The sequence below is a fragment of the Octopus sinensis genome, linkage group LG7 (genome assembly GCF_006345805.1).
Source record: "Octopus sinensis linkage group LG7, ASM634580v1, whole genome shotgun sequence".
Lineage (NCBI taxonomy): Eukaryota > Metazoa > Mollusca > Cephalopoda > Octopoda > Octopodidae > Octopus > Octopus sinensis.
Window position 1 is genome coordinate 47,285,696 of NC_043003.1, and position 19,992 is coordinate 47,305,687.

The following is a 19,992-nucleotide window of genomic DNA, read 5'->3' on the forward strand; positions in this document are numbered from 1 at the left end:
GGATTTTGCACATTTTGAACATGTTTGCACAAGAGACTCCCTGCATCTCTCTCCAGCTGAGCATTCTTAGTCTTGCAGTGCTGGTGCCATGTAAATGCATTTGTGCCTGTGCTGCAAAAAGCACCCAAAACACTCTGTAACAGCTGTAGAAGCCATACCAAAACAGACATGGAGCATGGGGAGCTCTTCAGCTGGCCAACTCTTGTCAAACCTATTTCTTTACTACCCACAAGGGGCTAAACACAAAAGGAACAAACAAGGACAGACAAACAGATTAAGTCGATTACATCAACCCCAGTGTGCAACTGGTACTTATTTTATCGACCCCAAAAGGATGAAAGGCAAAGTCGACCTCGGCGGAATTTGAACTGAGAACTTAACGGCAGACGAAATATGGCTACGCATTTCGCCCAGCGTGCTAACGATTCTGCCAGCTCGCCGTCAAACCATCCAACCCATGCCAGCATGGAAAACGAACATTAAATGATGATACATACATATATATACTAAGGGTAAAGACCCCCTTCGGTCATGAGTGACCATGGGATTGCACCTAGAGAGTTACCCTCTGAGGCACAAGTCTGGGCAAGGTTGTTTTATGGAAGACCAGTAGTCGCCCATGCATACCGGCCTCCCCTCTCCACGCCACCAGTGTTATCCAAGGGAAAGACAAAGGTCGATACAGCTTGGCACCTGTGACGTCGCAACTCATTTCTACAGCTGAGTGAACTGGAGCAACGTGAAATAAAGTGTCTTGCTCAAGAACACAACACACAGCCCGGTCCGGGATTCGAGCTCACAACCTCGACGCTCTAACCACTGAGCCATGCGCCTTCATGTATGTAATTATAGGGATTATATGTACATGAGTACACATTTACATTTATCTTATAATTTAATACGATAATAAAATTTTTACCCTTAAAAATTTAAATTTTAAACTAGCAATATATCAAATTTAAAAAAAGAAAAAAGTAGTTCAGTTCGGCAACCCTATCTTGAGGCTAAACAATAACGACAACAATTGCAGGGACTAATACAGCAATCTCCCTGAGGCTGATTCATGATTGATTAAATTAGAAAGAAATCTGTAAATTAATTGGGTCAATTTATAAGATCATTATGTTATATAATCGTTATTGTAAGTCATAATGATTAGTAGTAATGGTATGGTTGGCTAATGTTGTTGATGGTGATGGTGATGGTGGTGTTATGATAGTGATGTGGTGTGTATGGAAAAATGTTCTGAAGCAATATTATGATGGAATTGATACAGTGGAGCAATTTTTGTGATGGCATTGTGACAATGAGGTAGTATAAAGGAAATGATGTGACGTTAGTTATGGTGATGGTAGAGGAGGAGATGATAATGTATGATAGGAATTATGTTAATTCAGGTCAACCCTGACACAACTAACAGACCAGTGACGAAAGGTGTTCAAATTGAGGTTAATCTGTCTTTTGGTAAATGCAATTGTGGCATTATTAACCCTTTAGCATTTAAACTGGCCAAAATATTCTACCCATTTTATGAACAAAGTGGCTATATCTGGCCTCTCACACCAACCCTTCAATGTCATTCTAAAAATTAAGTTACCTCATCAAAATATCAAAGCTGTAAGATAATGCATGATTAATTTAAAACTATGAATAAATTGACTGAATAACGTAAATGCTAAATAAAATAGCCATCTATGTATTATAATGTATATACACCATTGATAGGGCAGTTACTGAGATATTTGTCCAGAGGTAACATCTCTTGGTAATGAATTCTCGTCAAAGCATGTGACCATCTGTGAGTACAAGTTATTGAAAGGTCCCAAAAAGTTCAAGTGCATCTGGCATTTATGCAAGCCACCACTGGAATGATTTGTGTTTTTAACACTGCATGTCCTTAATAGATGTTATCTCAGGGTGAATACCACAGTAACTATTCTATCAACACAGCATATATATTAAGTATAATACCTAGATGGCCATTTCATTTTCTTCCTTCTGTAAGGTACACTTTATCCCAAACTACATTAAGGCCCAAACACATCTCCCTCCCTTTCTATAATGGTGTAGGGTGTAATTTAAGAGGATTTGGTTACTATTTCTAGGAGGTCAAGTGATCACATACAGACCCTCCTCTTTGGCTTGTGTTGAAGTTATATTGGTCATGATGGTTGTTATTGCTTAATGCCATTTCAATCCTGAGCAACTGAACTACATGTGACACATGAGTCTCAGGTTGCATGTTTCTAGTATAGATGATTGTGGTAGTGGTAGCAGTGGTGGTACAGTATGACTGCTGACTTACTTAAACAATGTGAACAGTTGACAAATTCTCATCTAAATATACCAAACTAAAAATAGCAAGTTCTACAAATAAAAAAATCATAAAAGCTATTACTTGTTAATTAACAGAAGTTATATTTAGTACATCACTGGTTATTAGTGGATAATGATTCTTTCTTCTTTTTAATCTTAAATTTGTGTGTAGCCTTCTTATTTTGTTTAATGCTTACACCTGGAGAGAGGGGGTGTGGTGTGCCTATAGTCTGCAAAGAGTTTGATATCATTACTGTTCCTCCTGAATTCTTGCAAGTGAATAGCTGTAAAAAAAACACTGAAATCTTTCCTAGATCTAAAGAGACAGGCCTGTCCTTGATATGTAGTCTTTGCTGCATTGAGGACATGCATTCACCAGAACATCCACAACAACTGAGAGAGACCTAAGATTTGAAGCAATCACAAGAGATTTGGTTATGTACTGTTCATACTAAGGGATGTGGTAATGCTTTATTGAGGTGAACTGATTGTGCTTTTTTTGCCACTGAAAGAAACAAGATTAGCATGACCTCATTGGAGAATGTTTTTGAGTGTACTCAGATTAATGCTCTTCAAACCATGTATGTTTGGGTGTAAACATTTACATAGATATACACATACACACAAACACAGATATGGTTTGAAGAGCATTGAGCTGAGAGCACTCAACACAACATAACAAATACCATGCATGAATCTGACTGCACAAGTGCTGAATAAAACTTAAATAAATTGGAATAGAGATAATAATAATAATAATAATAATTGTGTACAGTGCTCAGGTGCACTACAACTCATCTAAAGTGTATATATAATCAGGTGTAGTTTCGGCGGATTTCGGAAAGCATGAGGGCCTTAAAAGATGCAGTGTCATGGCAGTCAACAACTGACGCAGGCAGTTTATTCATGCTTCAGCAACTCTGAGCGTGAAAAAATGTTTCCGAAAGTCATGGGAGCTGTATTGTTTTCTGACTTTGTAGGCATGTCCACGTGTGTTAGACACATGGAGATCAAAAAGGTGTTCAGTGTTGTTGTTGGTGAGGTGGTTGATAACTTTGTGGGTGTTTACCAAGTCTGTCGCCAAACGCCGGAGCTTCAGTGAATCCATGCCCAGGGAAACAAGGCGCTCAGAATATGGTAGGTGTCTGATGGAGGGTATGCGTTTGGTTGCACGTCTCTGGACAGATTCCAGGAGGTCAATGTTCTGTGCAAGATAGGGGTTCCAAACTGATGATGCGAATTCCAAGTGTGGTCGTACCATAGCTGTATACAGTTTTAAATAGATGGCTGGAGAGCGGCTAACAAAAGACCTGCTGAGTGATGCCAAGACACCCTCGGCCTTCCTGACAATCTTAGAGATATGCTTTGACCAACGCAAATCACTGCTGACAGTGATGCCTAGGTCACGCTCGCAAGAGGATTTCTTGATATCAGTGTTGTGGAGGGAGTATGTGAACGCAGGGTTTTTTCTCCCAAAATGCATGGTGGTACACTTGTCCACAGCCAGTTTCAGTTGCCTGTCTGTGATCCATTGCTGCATTGTGTCTAGGTCTGATTGCAGGAAAGAGTTGTAGACATCAGGATCTGTCCTCTTGATTTCAAGGTACAGCTTGATGTCGTCTGATCCTTCAGTAAGCAGACTAATATGTTCTTTTCAGGGGTTATAACCCCTAATGATGTTTTAGAACAAATGTACAATTATATATATAAATGGATGTATGATGATGATATATATGTGTAGTGCCCATGGTTTTTTTTTTACCTTTTCTTTGTACTTTTTTCTGTTTTGCAACTCACTAACATTGGTATACAAAAATAGACACCCAGTACACACTGTAAAGTGGTTGGCATTAAAAAGGGTATCAACCATAGAAACCATGTCAAAGCTAACGCTGGAATTTTCTGGAACCTGTTAAAATGTCCAACCCATGCCAGCATGGAGAAAGTGGACGTTAAATGATGATGATGATGATATATATATGTGTGTGTGTGTGTGTGTATGTATGGGCACACTTCATAAATATATTACAATTTAAAAAACAAAACAATTTTATTAAATTTTTTCACAATTGAAAATTTTGTTTAAAAAAAAGAGACAAACAAAATCAAATTTATTTGAAGTTCAGTATCTTTGTGTATCACACAAACTCACCTCTCACTGATTTCCCCATCTATATAGAGCAAAAGGTTTGAGTATGTTCAGATGTTGGCAGTGTTTTACATTAAGTGTAATTCATTGTATGTCCATATAGTTGAGGTAATCCTGCAGTGTCTTGGGAATGGGAAGAAGATGAGTCCATTTCGCCACTGGTGCACACATTGACTGGCGAATGATCAACCGACACAAGTGTGAGAGGGCGAGTGGTGTGGAGGCTACCTGCTGTAGCCACTCCTTTATCACAATGCTTTCTGTCTGTTTCGAAATAACCCCTGAATGCACTACTGACTGCAGTTCCGAAAGACTGATCCCACCGGCAAGAAACAGAACCTTTGTAAGTTCAAGATTCCCGTGGGACAGGGCTGCCCTAAATGGAAGAGCTTTTGTCCATCTACCAGCTAATGCTGTACCCCCTTTAATTGTAGCATCCCCACCAGCATGAAGAAGTAACTTTATGACATCAGTACGGGCATACACAGCAGCTTCCATCAGAGGTGTGCTGCCATGAAAATCACATTTGTTGGGGTTACAACCAGCTGCCAGTAAAATTCTTACACATTCAACATGTCCCTTGTTTGCAGCATAATGCAATGATGTCTTCTTTGCGTGACATGAGCAGTGGACATCACAATTGAAGTCTATAAGCATTTGTACAATTTCTGGACGGTTCTCCATGGAGGCCTGCAAAAGTGGTGTGTAACCCCACATGTTTTGAGCATTGATGTCGGCACCAGAATTGATGAGATACTCTGTTAATTCCACAGTCCCATTCTTTGCAGCAGAGTGTAGTGAAGTTGCATTATCCAAATTGCTTGCATTGACATCTGCACCAGATTTAATTAACAGTTTGGTTATCTCAATGCTGTTGACCATAACAGCCAAAATTAGAGGTGTGTCACCATAGCGATTCTTCAAATTAACATCACTGCTGGTGCTCAAGAGTAGCTCAACCAGTTGTTTGTTTTGGTGGTAGGCAGCCATATGGAGAGCAGTTTGCCCACAATGACTGGCCAAGTTAATATTGCAGCCATAATTAATCAAAAGCTTGGCAACCTTGAGAAAATTTTTGGCAGAAGCTAATACCAGGCTGGAATCTCCATCTAAATCTACAGTGTCCACATCTGCTTCTGCATCCAATAGCAACTGTACACATTCATAATGACCAGAGTTTGCTGCTCTGATTAGTGCTTCATTTAAGTCATCAGTACAGAACTCTCCATGAAAGCCAGATAGAGCAACCTGCAGCAAGTCTGTATCATTTTTACCGGCAGCATCTTTTATAAAACTGAAAATAAAAGAAAAAAGGGAAACATTACAAAAACAAAACCATTGGTTTCTTATTGGTACAAGATTACAAATCTAGAGGAGAAGGATGAGACCAGTATGTATACATTTAGTATGATACACAGATGGCAACTGAAATCAATGCTGTTTCAATTGCGTACATTGAGTTTTTACACACACACATTCACACACACACACACACACACACACGCACTCACACACACACACACACACCACAAATGCATTCATAGAGATATCACTGACTTCTTGCTTCACATTATTTTCCCATCTCCTTCTCTGCTCATGAGAGGTAATTAGAAAAGTAAATGTGAAGCAGATGATTGTACTGACCTCATTCATCATGCAGGGACTGCTAAAGCTATAGATATCTTTCAAACACTTCAGAACAGATAGTTAAAATAAATAAATACAAATTAAGTAGAGTAACTTCTACCATACAAGTTTACCAAAACAGACTTATGTAACATATTGAAACTATTCAGCTATAACAATAACAAAGCAATGAATTAAGTCTTACCTTCCCATGACCGATAACGAATTGTAAGATTCTGGGGTACATCTAAAACTACAGCGGCATTTATACCTGGTGAGAAAGAAATATTTAATAAAATATAGTGTAAAAATGTAATATATGAGAAAGTCTTAAAAATGAGATTAAAACAATATTTTACATATTTTTTTCAAAAAGAAACCCAGCACACTCTGTAAAATGGTTGGCATTAGGAAGGGCATCCAGGTATAGAAACCAAGCCACAACAGACAATTGGTGTCTGGACTGCTCCCCGATTGGCCAGCTCCTGTCAACCTGTCCAACCCATGCCAGCATGAAAAGCAGATGTTAAACAATGATGATAATGATGGACAACTTCAACGTTTTATCAATATTTTACCAAATATCTATGAGTCTGTCATATCACATAACAACCTTACATTCACAAGTGACTTAGTAGAATCTTGTGACATTTCTTCTGAGTTCAAATCCTGCTGAGGTTTTTTTTTTTTCATACCACCAGGAACAATAAAGTACAGGGGTCAGTGTAATCAACTAACAACCTCCTCTCAAAATTGTTAGCCTTGTGCTTGAATTGGAAACATTATTATAAAAAGAGGTTACTTTGCCTTTCATCCTTTCAGGGTCAATAAAATATGTACCTGTTAAGTACTGGGGGTTCATGTAATTGATGAATTCCTTTCCCCAAAATTTTAGGCCTTTTGCCTAAAGTAGAAAGGATTACTACAAAACACTAAATTAGCAGAACCATTAGAACATTGGATAAAATACTTTATGATAGTTAATTACAGACCTAAACATTCCAAGTTCAAATCCAGCCAAAGCCAACTTTACCTTCTATCTTATCAAAGTTAATAAAGTAAAATACTAATCAAGAATCAGCATTGACTGAGTCAACTAACTGACCAACTGCCAAATTGCAAGCATTTTGCATAATTATAATATTATTATTATTAAATTCAATAGAACATGAAACAACTTTGTGATATTTAGTTATGTTCCTTCTGCTCCAAGAAGAAAAAAAACATTTCGCCTTTTAACTGTCTAACCTCAATAAAATAAATACATCTCAAGTACGTGGGTCAATTAAACTAACAACATTCATTTCCAAAATTCCCAGATCATATTTCTGATATATATATATATATATGAAAAAAAAAAAAGAAAGAAACATCCTGTATTTACGACTACATTATTCAATGTGTCCTTCCATTTTTTAAGATGACAGTGATTGAAAGAGACATGGCTTACATTTCTAACAAGTGAGACAATGACAAAGAGGTTCCCACTATTTTTACCCTGAATTTAAAATGAACTCTAGGAGGAGAATTAACAGATATTATAATCAAGAATGTGATACAAGTGAATCTCCCAATCTTGTAAGAAACAAGACATTCTAATAAGATGCAATTAGCCCAGTATAAAAAAATTATAAAAATATGGCATAAATTTAAAAGAAATTTGCTGATAATAGTTGATGTATATTGTAAATGTGGATTTTACTTGTTGCCATGTCACTTTCACCTACCAAGGTAGGTTGAATACAATTATATTGATTATACAATTCATGGGCATTGATTTCCTGTCTCAGAGATGAGTTTGTGCACCAGTTTATCTCTGTAACTTAGAAGCTGCACAACTCTGATTAGAAAAAGAATTCTGAGATATACCTTCATCTCCAACAGTTATAAAACCCAAGACATTTTACTCTTATTGCAATAAGTACACTTTTCCCATAAACCCATCAGTATGCAGAAACCTTACATTTAAAATAATATCAGTAAATTAATGTTTCTTTTGTATTCCTTACCATTCACTAATGAAAGCATTGATGCAATATCAACTACATGGTAATTCCGTTCCAACTCCAAATTGATAAATCCTGATATCACTTAGCTAGTGTTTATAAATGACGACAAAATGTCACTAAATATTTTATCCAAGTTCAAGTTTTCCTTCTCCAGCTAAATCATTGATAAATAAACTATTACTAAATCGTACTACAGTATTCTAATTCACTACTTAAGATGTTAGCCACCATTACGCTTATAAATCAAAGGAAGAAAAAAATCCAGAGAAATTCACAGGGAAAGACGCAAAAAAATAAACACATGGTGTGAACAGGAATCTCCTTCTCAAATGAGGTTTAAACTTTGTTTCTCATACAGAACAGTACCTAGTTCCTGTTTATTTTTTTCTTTGCTTCCCACCAAATAACATTCATTGAATTCTGTTTGTGCAGTTTGGGATTTGGTGACAATTGTGGACATTTGCAATAGAGGACTTTAAGAGTTAAATACACACACACACTAATTCAGATGACTCGAAAATGAAGAAGGCATATCACCAAAGGATTCACAGATGAATGAGAAAATTATTATAATTGGTAGGAAAGTATATATATATATAGTAGAAGACAACTGCCCAAAATGCCATGCAGTTGTAATGAACCTAGAACCATGTGGTTGGGAAGCAAGCTTCTTACCACACAGCCACGCCCGTGCCTATATATATCATCATTATCATTTCACATCTGCTTTCCATGCTGGCATGGGTTGGGCAGTTTGGCTGAAAACTAGTTAAGCCGGGGGAGCTGCACCAGGTTCCAATCTGATATAGCAAAGTTTCTACAGTCGGATGCCCTTCCTAATGCCAACCACTCTGAGAGTGTAGTGAGTGTTTTTTATGTGCCAATGGCACTCATGCCTTTGACCTGACATCGGCATCAGCCATGACTACAGTCTCACTTGGCTTGACAGGGCTACACAAGCATGGTATATGGTCAAAGGTCTTGGTTACCTGTCACTGCCTCCATGAGGCCCCACGCTCAAATGGTGCCAGTCGGATGGCACTGGCATTGGCCATGACTATGATTTCACTTGGTTCAATAGGTCTTCACAAGCACAGCGTATTGCCCAAGATTATACATCACATGATAGTTGAAAATAATCATCGCTGTCATACAAGCAATGTCATTCATTTCCAATATCCTACGAAACCATGTCTGGCCATGGGGAAATATTATTGTGTTAGGAAACAGGTGATGGTTTGTGACAGTAAGTGTAATAAACTCCATCCAACCCATGTAAGTATTGAAAAGTGAATACTATAATGATGAAGATAACGAAAGTGCATTTCTTCAAACAAGACAGGAGAAAACATCAGTAGTGTTTTTACCTAAATATTCCACATTTTGTAGTTAATAACAAAACAGTTTCACTTTAACCTGATCAAAACGCAAGACCAACAATTTTTAAATGTGATAGTACATACTGCCTGCAAAAGTGACGGGTCACATTGACAATTTAACACACATACACTTATGCTATCAAAATTGACAGCCTTTTCACTAATAACTCTTTTTTACTGGACCACTTAATGGTTTAATGATAATAATAACATTTAATTAAAACAGCGAAACTATACTTACAAAATTATTATATTATTTACAAACCATTAGAAATTTTCCATTATTTCAGAGGTTCTTTAATCAGAAAATTTACTGTAAAACTATGACTTCCATACAGATTTTGTTTTATATCATTATTCATCACCATATTAAGATTGTTCCTCCTTTTCATCCTGCTTAAAGCAATATAAAGCTAAGCTCTTAGTCCAACTCACTTTTTTATTCCCTGGTTCCCTGTCAGAGCAATGTGATAAACACCTTATCTTCCCATTCATAATCATTTTACTTCCTCTACTATCATTCAATCACTCTCTATTTTACCTCAGACAGCTTCCTACTTTCACAAGACGTGCTTTCCTTGACAATAAAAAAACACAACGCTAATTATTATATGTGGGTATGTGTGTTTGTGTGTGTGTGTGTACATAAGGGTTTCCAGCTGTGAAAACTGAGCCAAGTGACACATATGAGAACAAATCTATGAGAGTAGTAACTTCAGAAGTGACTTGGACTGTGACACCCATCCAACTCATGCCGGTGTGGAAAGCAGTCATAAAAATATTGTTGCTGCTGATGGTGTGTGTATCACTGTCCTTCATTTCCAATGGGAAAATATTACCTTACTTGGAAACTGGCGGAAGTTGGTAACATGAAGGCATCTGGTCATAGAATATCTAAATTCCATCTGACCCATGCAATCATGGAAAATGAATGCTAAAATGACGATGACACACACATGCAGATCAACAGAGACAGACTTTAAAAGGAAACGGGAGGCAAAACAAAAAACCTGTATTCTGCCTATACAGTACTAATAAACTATTCATGAAGTTAGTCGCTATCATTTGCTATACACTCTTACTCTTAACTCTTTTACTTGTTTCAGTCATTTGACTGTGGCCATGCTGGAGCACCGCCTTTAGTCAAGCAAATCAACCTAAGGACTTATTCTTTGACAGCCTAGCACATAGTCTATCGGTCTCTTTTGCCGAACCACTAAGTTACGCAGGCATAAACACACCATCATCGGTTGTCAAGCGATGTTGGGGGGACAAACACAGACGCACAAATATATACACACACTCATACATATATACGATGGACTTCTTTCAGTTTCCGTCTACTATATGCTTATTAAGGACAGATATTCCAGTATTCACAGTTAAATTTCAAATATTTTTTAATGATTTGATAGATCCGTACAAAGGAACCCACAGTGAAAGCAAATAATAATCTTATAAAGGCTTGTTTGGAGGTGTAATTCAAACCTATTATTTAATTAATCATCTGTAAACCAATCCAAGAAATTATGACAAAATTATCTCGGGGTACAGTGATTAATTATATATCAAAGATTAAATGGTGCCACCTTTCAGCTTGTACTTAATTTAGCAATGAGCAAGGCTTCATAGACATATGCATAATGTGTGTGCGTGTGCACGTTTATGTACATGCATGTAGCATTTGCCGAGTGAAATTTGTACATTATGATTAATTAAATAATGAGTTTCAATTACACCTCCAAATGAGCCATTATGAGGTTGCTTGGTTTTGCTAGTGTTGCTAGGTTTCTCAGCTTACCTTGTCGTTACCAGTGCTGGTGGAACGTAAAAAGCACCATCCGAACATACTCGAAGCTAGTCCCTGCACCCCCCCCCCCACCAGCTCCTGTGCCGGTGGCACATAAAAAGCACTATCCAAATGTGGTCGATGCCAGTGCTGCCTGTCTGGCTCCCGATGACACATAAAAAGCACCTACTACACTCTCGGAGTGGTTGGCATTAGGAAGGGCATCCAGTTGTAGAAACCTTGCCAGATCAGATTTGAACCTGGCACATCCTACTAGCTTGCCAGTCCCCACCAGTCGAATCATCCAACCCATGCCAGCATGATAAACGGACGTTAAACAATGATGATGAGGAATATTTGAAATACAAATTGTGAAAATAGGAAAATCTGAAATTAATATAAACATATTGGAAGTGATAGTTATTAACATGAATAGGTCAGTAATATTGTATAAACAGAGTACATGTAGCTGTTTGTCTGTAGCTATCTACAAGTGTGTGTATGTGTATTGTGCTTTGTCAAGGAATTTAGTACAAAAACTGTACAAACTCATTGTAAATATGTGTGTGTGTATGTATATATATATATATATATATATATATATACATATGTAAAAAAATACAAACTGGTACAAGAACGCAAAACATTTAGAAGACGATACAAAAAACATGGACGGGACATTCGAAGCCTTCAATCTTCAGTCAAGAACCGGATCATCCTCGCAATTTCGGCTGATTAATCTTGAGGATGATCCGGTTCTTGACTGAAGATTGAAGGCTTCGAATGTCCCGTCCGTGTTTTTTGTATCGTCTTCTAAATGTTTTGCGTTCTTGTCCCAGTTTGTATTTTTTTACATATATATATAGCGGCGCCCATACTCCTTTGGTCTTATATATATATATATATATATTATTAGTTGCTTATAAGTCAGATAAAAAGCCATACTCAATAGGAGCAAGAGAGCAGTTATGCTTTTTATCATTAAGTAGTATATTATTTGTTGTAGCACATATTTGGTCAGAATGTTACTACAGGTTTTACATTGACTATTGCACTTGGTAATATTGATAAATCTTCAGACATATTGGCTGGAAGCACATAACCATTTTTATGCAGAAGATATATATATATGTACACATGAGTGAGTGAACAAACGAAAGAAGGGTTCTTAAATTTATTGGAAGTTACATGTATGGATCAAAACAGTTCGATTCAAATTCACTGGCACTCTTGAGTTTCAAGCATGATGCTAGTCGTCAGACATTTTGAATTTAAAATGGCTGACGAGTAGCACCATGCTTGAAACTCAAGAGTACCAACGAATTTGAATCAAACTGTTTTGATCAATATATATATATATTTATAGGGTACAGTGATTAATTATAAAGATGGAAGATGGAATATATGAGAATTTTAATTATTAATCATAACAATTGATTTGACACATCTAGCATTGATCCCTCACGTGTGGAACACTTAACAACTGGTTTAGGGGCATCTGGCAGTTCAGATATATCTCATTGGGTGATAATAGATACAACTCATTAAAATAACAGTTCTGCACTGTATCTTCTCATTTTGTAGAAACAAAGGAAATATATATATATATATACTTAGCCTGGCCTGATTTTGTACCACCAGCATAAAAAAGGTTATGCACTTATGCACTTCCAGCCAGCATGTCTGAAAAATCATTCATATTACCTAGTGCAATAAGGTGATGAGCTGACAGAACTGTGAGCACACCAGGCAAAATGCTTAGCAGCATTTCGTCTGTCTTTACATTCTGTGATCAAATTTTGCTGAGGTCAACTTTGCTTTTCATTCTTTTGGGGTTGATAAAACAAGTACCACTTGAGCACTGGGTCGATGTAATTGATTTTCCTCCTCTCCCAAACTTGCTGGCCTCATACTAAAATTTGAAACCAATATTACCTACTGCAATAATCAGCATGAACCCTATGGTAACATTCATCATCATCATCGTTTAACGTCCGCTTTCCATGCTGGCATGGGTTGGACGGTTTGACTTAAGACTGGCAAGCCAGATGGCTGCACCAGGCTCCAATCTGATCTGGCAGAGTTTCTACAGCTGGATGCCCTTCGTAATGCCAACCACTCCAAGAATGTAGTGGGTGGTTTTACATGCAACCAGCATGAGGGCCAGTTAGGTGGTACTGGCAATAGCCATGCTCAAATGGTGTTTCTTTTGTGCAACCTGCACAGGAGCAAGTCCAGCGGCACTAACCAAATATATGTCATAACCAGTAATATGCTGCTCAATATAACCACTCTATTACTAATACTGAGTGTCTTTTTTTCTGATTTATTGATAACTAAGTGATAATATACCTTTCTGGCAGAATGTATCCTACTAGGCCACCATGTGGTTTGTTTTTTATAGCCATTTCTCCAGCTTATACAATTATGAAAATACTTGCATTATATTCCCTTTGAGAATATCAGGTTATATGACCTCTGATACCCTACAATGAATGAACATACCTATACTGCCTAACAAACTCTACACAAGGAAGCTCTGAGAGAAAATAAACAACTTCATATAGGTGCATGTGGTGGAAAGCCTTCTCCTATGACCAAACAGCATCGTTCTCAGAGTCCAATTTATACAACATTAAGTCTAGAATATTTTCACCCAAGATCCAAGAACTAGAAGCCTTCAAAGTAAACCTCTAGGGCGTCATCTCCAAAACTGAAATTCCATTTAGTTCTCTAAACCCTTCCAGCAAAAGCTTATTTCTGATAGTTTTCCATAATCCCATAGGATTTAAACCAGCTATATTTAGCCTAAACAACCAGCCTGTTTTGTGTTCAAATCAACCAGATCCAGCCTCTCACACCTACCATACAATGTCATTCTAAAAGTAAACAATCACATCATCAAAGTCTCAAAGCCATGAGATAAAGCAAGATTAATTCAAAACAATGTGAATAAATAAGCATTAGACATGATGGAATAATCTGAATGCTAAAGGGTTGAAAATTCAGATAGGCTTTACTTTATTTAGATAAAACAAGAAATTTATATAGAATAGACACAAAAACCTATAACAGACTTTTAGGAAACAGTATCACAGAAAACAATCAGAGAGCTTCTCCTCAAACAAATGACAACATTAACAAGGTCAAAGATTTAGCGAGTGTTTTGTATACAGCAGACAGGATAGAAACCTTAGCTAAGAGGAATGCATTTTTAACCAATAAAGATCACAAACTGAATTTTGCCTCTGTCTTCAGGTGTTACCTGATTAACGCAGCAAAATCATGGATTGGTCTAGTGAGCATGCACATATTGAGGAAGATAAATGATGATGATGATATAAGGAAAGCATCCTATCAATCCTTATGGCACAACAACAAATGAAGAAATTTCATGGTTCAAAGTAAACCTGGGTAGAGGCAGAACAAGGCTCATCCAATTTAATATAGTGAACATTTTTATTATCTATATTGAAAGATAGCCAGCGAGCTAGCAGAATCATTGGCACACCAGGCAAGGTGCTTAGTGGCATTTTGTCCATCTTTACCTTCTGAAATCAAACTCCGCTGAGGTCGACTTTGCTTTCCATCCTTTCGGGGTCAAAAAAATAAGTACCAGTTGAGCAATGGGGTTGATGTAATCGACTATCCCCTCCCCCAAAATTTCAGGCCTTGTGCCTATAGTAGAAAGGATTATCTATATTGACAGAGTTGTTATACGGAACACCTAATTACTCTAAGGAGTTCACTGAAATTAGCAACAGGGATATAGATGTAATAATGCCAAAAAGACCCTACTGTTCAATAAAGATTCAGCATGGGTTAAACAACCAGGTCTAGAAGGCCTTTGACATGGTGAAGGGAGGATTCAACACCATGGATATCTGTGACCTCATAGGCCAGTTTATGCCTGATATGTTGTGTAAGAGTCTCCTGTCAACCCACTATGGCCTGTATAGAAGCAACAATTTAGTTGTCTCTGGAGGCGTGAACAGGTACACTCAAGATAAGCTTAGGAAAAACTTGATCCACACTCTTATCTCCCTAGGGTTTGGGGTTACTACAGACACCAACCTTACAATAATTACTTTCTTAGCTATAATGCTTGATTTAGGCATAGGTTCTTGTTTCACATAATATTCCCAGGTGACCAGATACTTATTCCCAATAATATCTAACTAAACTTGGAAATGTAACATTGGAGTGTATTTAAATGCAAAACACTTCCGCTAAAAAAAATCCCATGACTAAACAACTTGACCGTTTGGCTTCTATTGTTTATTTCCTATTGTTGGATTATCCTGTTTGATAAATTACATATCAGTAATTGTTATTGTTCAGCTCCACATCAGTCTTGATTGAGCAAACTATGATCCAAGTTCAAACTATGACTATCCCATTTTTTTTTATATCGAAGACAATAATATCTAATGTGGCATAGGAGTGGTTGTGTGATAAGTAGCTTGCTTACAAACCACATGGTTCCGGGTTCAGTTCCACTACGTGGCACCTTCGGTAAGTGTCTTCGACTATAGTCTTGGGCCAACCAAAGCCTTGTGAGTGGATTTGGTCAACAGAAACTGAAAAAAGCCCATCGTATATATGTATATATATGTTTGTGTGTCTGTGTTTGTCCCCCAACATCGCTTGACAACTGATGCTGGTGTGTTTACGTCCCTGTAACTTAGCGGTTCAGCAAAAAGAGACTGATAGAATAAGTACTAGGCTTACAAAGAATAAGTCCTGGAGTTGATTTTCTCAGCTAAAGGCGGTGCTCCAGCATGGCCACAGTCACATGACTGAAACAAAAGGAGGCAGCAAGCTAGCAAAATCATTAGAAGGCCAGGCAAAATGCTTAGCAGCATTTCGTCCATTTTTATGTTTTGAGTTCAAATTCTGCTGAGGTTGACTTTGCTTTTTATCCTCTCAGGGTCAATAAAATAAGTACCAGTCGACCATTGGGATCAATGTAATTGACTTACCCAACTGTTCCAAAATTACTGGTCACGTACTAAAATTTGAAACCAATATATTGGTAGAATGTAGGTGAACTGGCAGAAACGTTAGCACGCCAGGCAAAATGCTTAGCCGTATTTCGTCAGCCATTATGTTCTGAGTTCAAATTCCGCCGAGGTCGACTTTGCCTTTCGTCCTTTTGGGGTAGATAAATTAAGTATCAGTTACACACTGGGGTCGATGTAATCGATTTAATCCCTTTGTCTATCCTTGTTTGTCCCCTTGTGAGCAATAAAGAAATAACAACTGGTAGAATGTCAAACAAGATGTCTTACAGAATTTAGTTGTTGTCTCCTTTTACATTCCAAATCCACCTCCCACTAATATTAATTTTGCGGCCATGTTGTTAGGGTGCTACACTCATAATCATAATAAAATCTTGGTTTCAATTCCCAGTCCAGGTGGTGTGTTGTGTTCTTGAGCAAAACACTTCATTTCATGTTGTTCCAGTCCACTCAGCTGTAAATTAATTCCAGCAATAGATGGGAAGTTAACTCTGCAATGGATCACCATTCTCTTCAGGAGGGAATGTTGTAATCTCAATCATTTATACATTATGGAAACCAGGTTAAGTTCTGACCTTATGAGTTCCAGGGTTCAGAACAGACCTAAAATAAATATAGAGCAAATACGGAGTCAATGTAATCATGTGTCTCCTCTCTGCACACCAGTAACCTTCTACTTATGCTAAAAATTAATATTAATGCATGAGAATAGGATGGTGGTTAGCCACTGAAAAAAATACCTTATGTTAATTAGCCACAACCTTTTACATTCTGAATCTAAATCCTGCCGGAGTTATCTGCAGAGTTAACTTCGCTTTCATCTCTCAAGAGTTTACTAAAATAAGTACCAGTCAAGAATAGGCATTGTTTAGATTGATATGGGCTTGTGCCAAAGTTGTAGATTTATATAAACACATGAGAATAAAACCAGGAAGAGGGACAATAGTGGAAATGTACTAGATATTTCTGTTGACTCAAGAGTTTCATGGGTTAACACAGATAATTTATGGTGTCAAAGCTTGAAAATACTTTCAGGACTACCAAATGGCTCTTAAACTATTGATGCTCTTAGCTACAATTTCATCATAGATTATTCTAACCTCTAGAGAAGGGCTAGTCTATCACAAGCAACATTCCAGACAAACTAGTATCATCTGTTCCCTGACAACTGAGGCATATAGAAATTAGTGTTCTATTTAAATACATAAAGCCTGTCAGATATCAACTGGGTCATGTCTTTTCTATTGTCAACATTTTTGAAAGCAAAACTTTTCTGCATTCCATCCACTCCCAAATTACCTTCCACACCCCAGGAATTCAATAAATTAAGAACCCTTAATAAAGGCATAGGATGGCCTGCACTATCAAGTTTCCACATTGCCTCTGAAACACCAACAAAAGAGAACATATGAAACCAGTCCTGGTAAATGGAGATGATTGCAATCTGTTGCCAAAGACTGAGATAGATGGCATATTGTACTGGGTGACCAGTTCATGCCCTGGGAGTTCAAGTCCCAGATCTTCATTTGTTCAATAAACCCTGGCAAAATAAGTGTCTCTATCTAGGGAAGTGAGAGGTGGGGGAGTGTAAGAGTTTTATTACAGATCTATTCAATACAACTGAAACTGGAATTGTGCACCAGCTTAACAAGGATCAACGTCAGTTCAACAATAGCATTGCTGTTGTGAGTATTCTCAGGTGCACAAAAGCAAAGTGGAGAGTAGAACATGACCAGACTGATGACATACTGTGCCTCAAATGACAAATGCTAGTGCGGTCATCAGAATGTGTATAGTATGGCTGGTTCTCCACTAGGTGGATGAATAGTATATATATATAGAACAACAGATTTGTGGGTTACACCTAGTTGTTCAATCAAATACCTACAGGTTATGCATCTTGTTTAAGTGTATAATGGAACAGCTGCGGTAAGACTCAATTACTTTGTGGTCATTGAACTAGCACCTTCAACCCTTTAGCATTCAAACTGGCCAAATGTAGGCCATAAAGAGAGTGCTTATTTGTTCAAATTGTACACATGCAATTTCATCTTTTGGTATTAGAAAAATTCTACTCTCCCAGGATGCTATGCTCTTTTAGTTCACTGTTTTCATCATTGACACACATGGCTATATGGGTGGTGGCTGGTGCACTAAATAGAGAATCACACAATATGTTGTGGTGCACCTGAGCACTGTATACAATAATTTCCTTATTATATATTATACCTGGTTATGTCCCTTTACACAGTTAAAATCCTGCTCAGCTTGACTTGGCATTTCATCCTACTATGATTATGAAATAAATACCAATCAAATCCTTGGTTGGATATAATATATGATACTCATGACTAAATCTAAAAAAAGAATAAAAGAATATTCCAACTATAAGAAAATAGCATCTCAGCCTTGTGAGCGAATACCTTGCTTATACAAGACAAAGGTGCAGAGTATAAATCCTCAGAGAAAATCAAAAATGGAACTACTAAAACTGTCAGATTGACCCCCGGTTTCCCTTCTGCAGCTCTTGTAGTCAAATCATAACCAAACATGAAGCCTATGCAATCATCTTGTTTACATAAGTGAGGTAAAAAATTTCTAATGTAATTCTGCAATTCATCTAGATACAGGCCTACAACTATCTAATTGTTTTTCTTTATTGATTTCTAACACATGCACAAGGTCACACATTTTGAGAGAGGGTATAGTCAATTAAATCAACCTCCAGTACTTGAGTGGTACTATATTTTAGATCACAGAAGGATGAAAAGCAAAGTTAATATTGGTAGGATTTAAACTCAGTATGTATATCTATGTATATTACTTTGTCTAATAATGAATGACAAATAAATAAAAAGTTTCACAGCTGCTGTTTTGTCATACAGTGTGTCAGGAACTGCTAGCTCTTGGGTTCTGCCAAGACCTGAAAGATGAGAGGGTTACAGTAGGTGGTGGTCGTTGTTATTATTGTGGTTTGTTTTGCCACAAGTTAGCCCTGATTTGAGTAGACCCTTGATCAAAAACATTGCAGCCAACCCAACCCATTTTTTTCTTTCAAGTATAGTGTTATCCAAACTGCATCATCCAATGTATTCATTTTTTTAAAGATGGTAGGGTGTGATTTGAAGGCGATTTGGCTATTACTTCTAGAAGATAAAACAACCATATAAAAGGTTCCTTGTTGGATACTGCAAATCTCTTATACTGTCACACGAGGTAAATCATTATGGGTAATACCAAATGTGATTTGTTGCATTTGGGACAATGAAGGCAATGAATAAAGCCAAACTACTACAACTACTACCACAAACTGTGCTGCAATTCTGTGTAAGGGATGGCTTACCTCAGAAAAGGCAGCATAGCTACAGAGGTAAAAGAGATTGACAAGCTGGATAATCGGAATGTAGTAGACAGGAAGAGCTGACTTAGATTTTTATATTTCTATCTGGAAGGAAGAAGAAAAATATCAACAATAGCAAAATATACACAAAGTAAAAAAGAAACAGAAAACCCAGATATGCTATGGACTAACTGAACTTTATAATGCTGAGTTCAACAAAGTAATTAGAAAGAAAAAACTGTCCTTCATTGCTAATTAAATCACTTTGCTAATTAAGTCACTTCGTTAATTGAGTCACTTCTTAAAACATGGAAATGAAATAGTTGAAACATTAAGTTCAGAGAGCCTTTACCACCACCATTA

The 19,992-nt window shown here is 37.2% G+C and overlaps 1 protein-coding gene across 3 annotated transcripts in view; it reads right to left on the bottom strand.

Moving 5' to 3' along the window:
- Window positions 1-4,347: 4,347 nt before the first annotated feature.
- The window catches only part of LOC115214069 (ankyrin repeat and SOCS box protein 3), a 34,059-nt gene continuing 18,414 nt past the window's right edge, over window positions 4,348-19,992 (bottom strand). Inside the window, exons 2-4 of one of the 3 annotated variants that reach the window (XM_036504732.1) lie at window positions 19,633-19,734; window positions 6,297-6,362; window positions 4,349-5,759 (exon numbers count right to left, since the gene is read on the bottom strand). In XM_036504732.1, the coding sequence (XP_036360625.1) occupies window positions 4,550-5,759; window positions 6,297-6,362; window positions 19,633-19,649 (1,293 nt within the window). In that variant the 5' untranslated portion in view covers window positions 19,650-19,734 and the 3' untranslated portion in view covers window positions 4,349-4,549. Of the gene's footprint in view, window positions 5,760-6,296; window positions 6,363-19,632; window positions 19,735-19,992 lie in introns of all 3 variants that reach the window. The other 2 variants (XM_029783113.2, XM_029783114.2) reach the window with 2 other exon arrangements.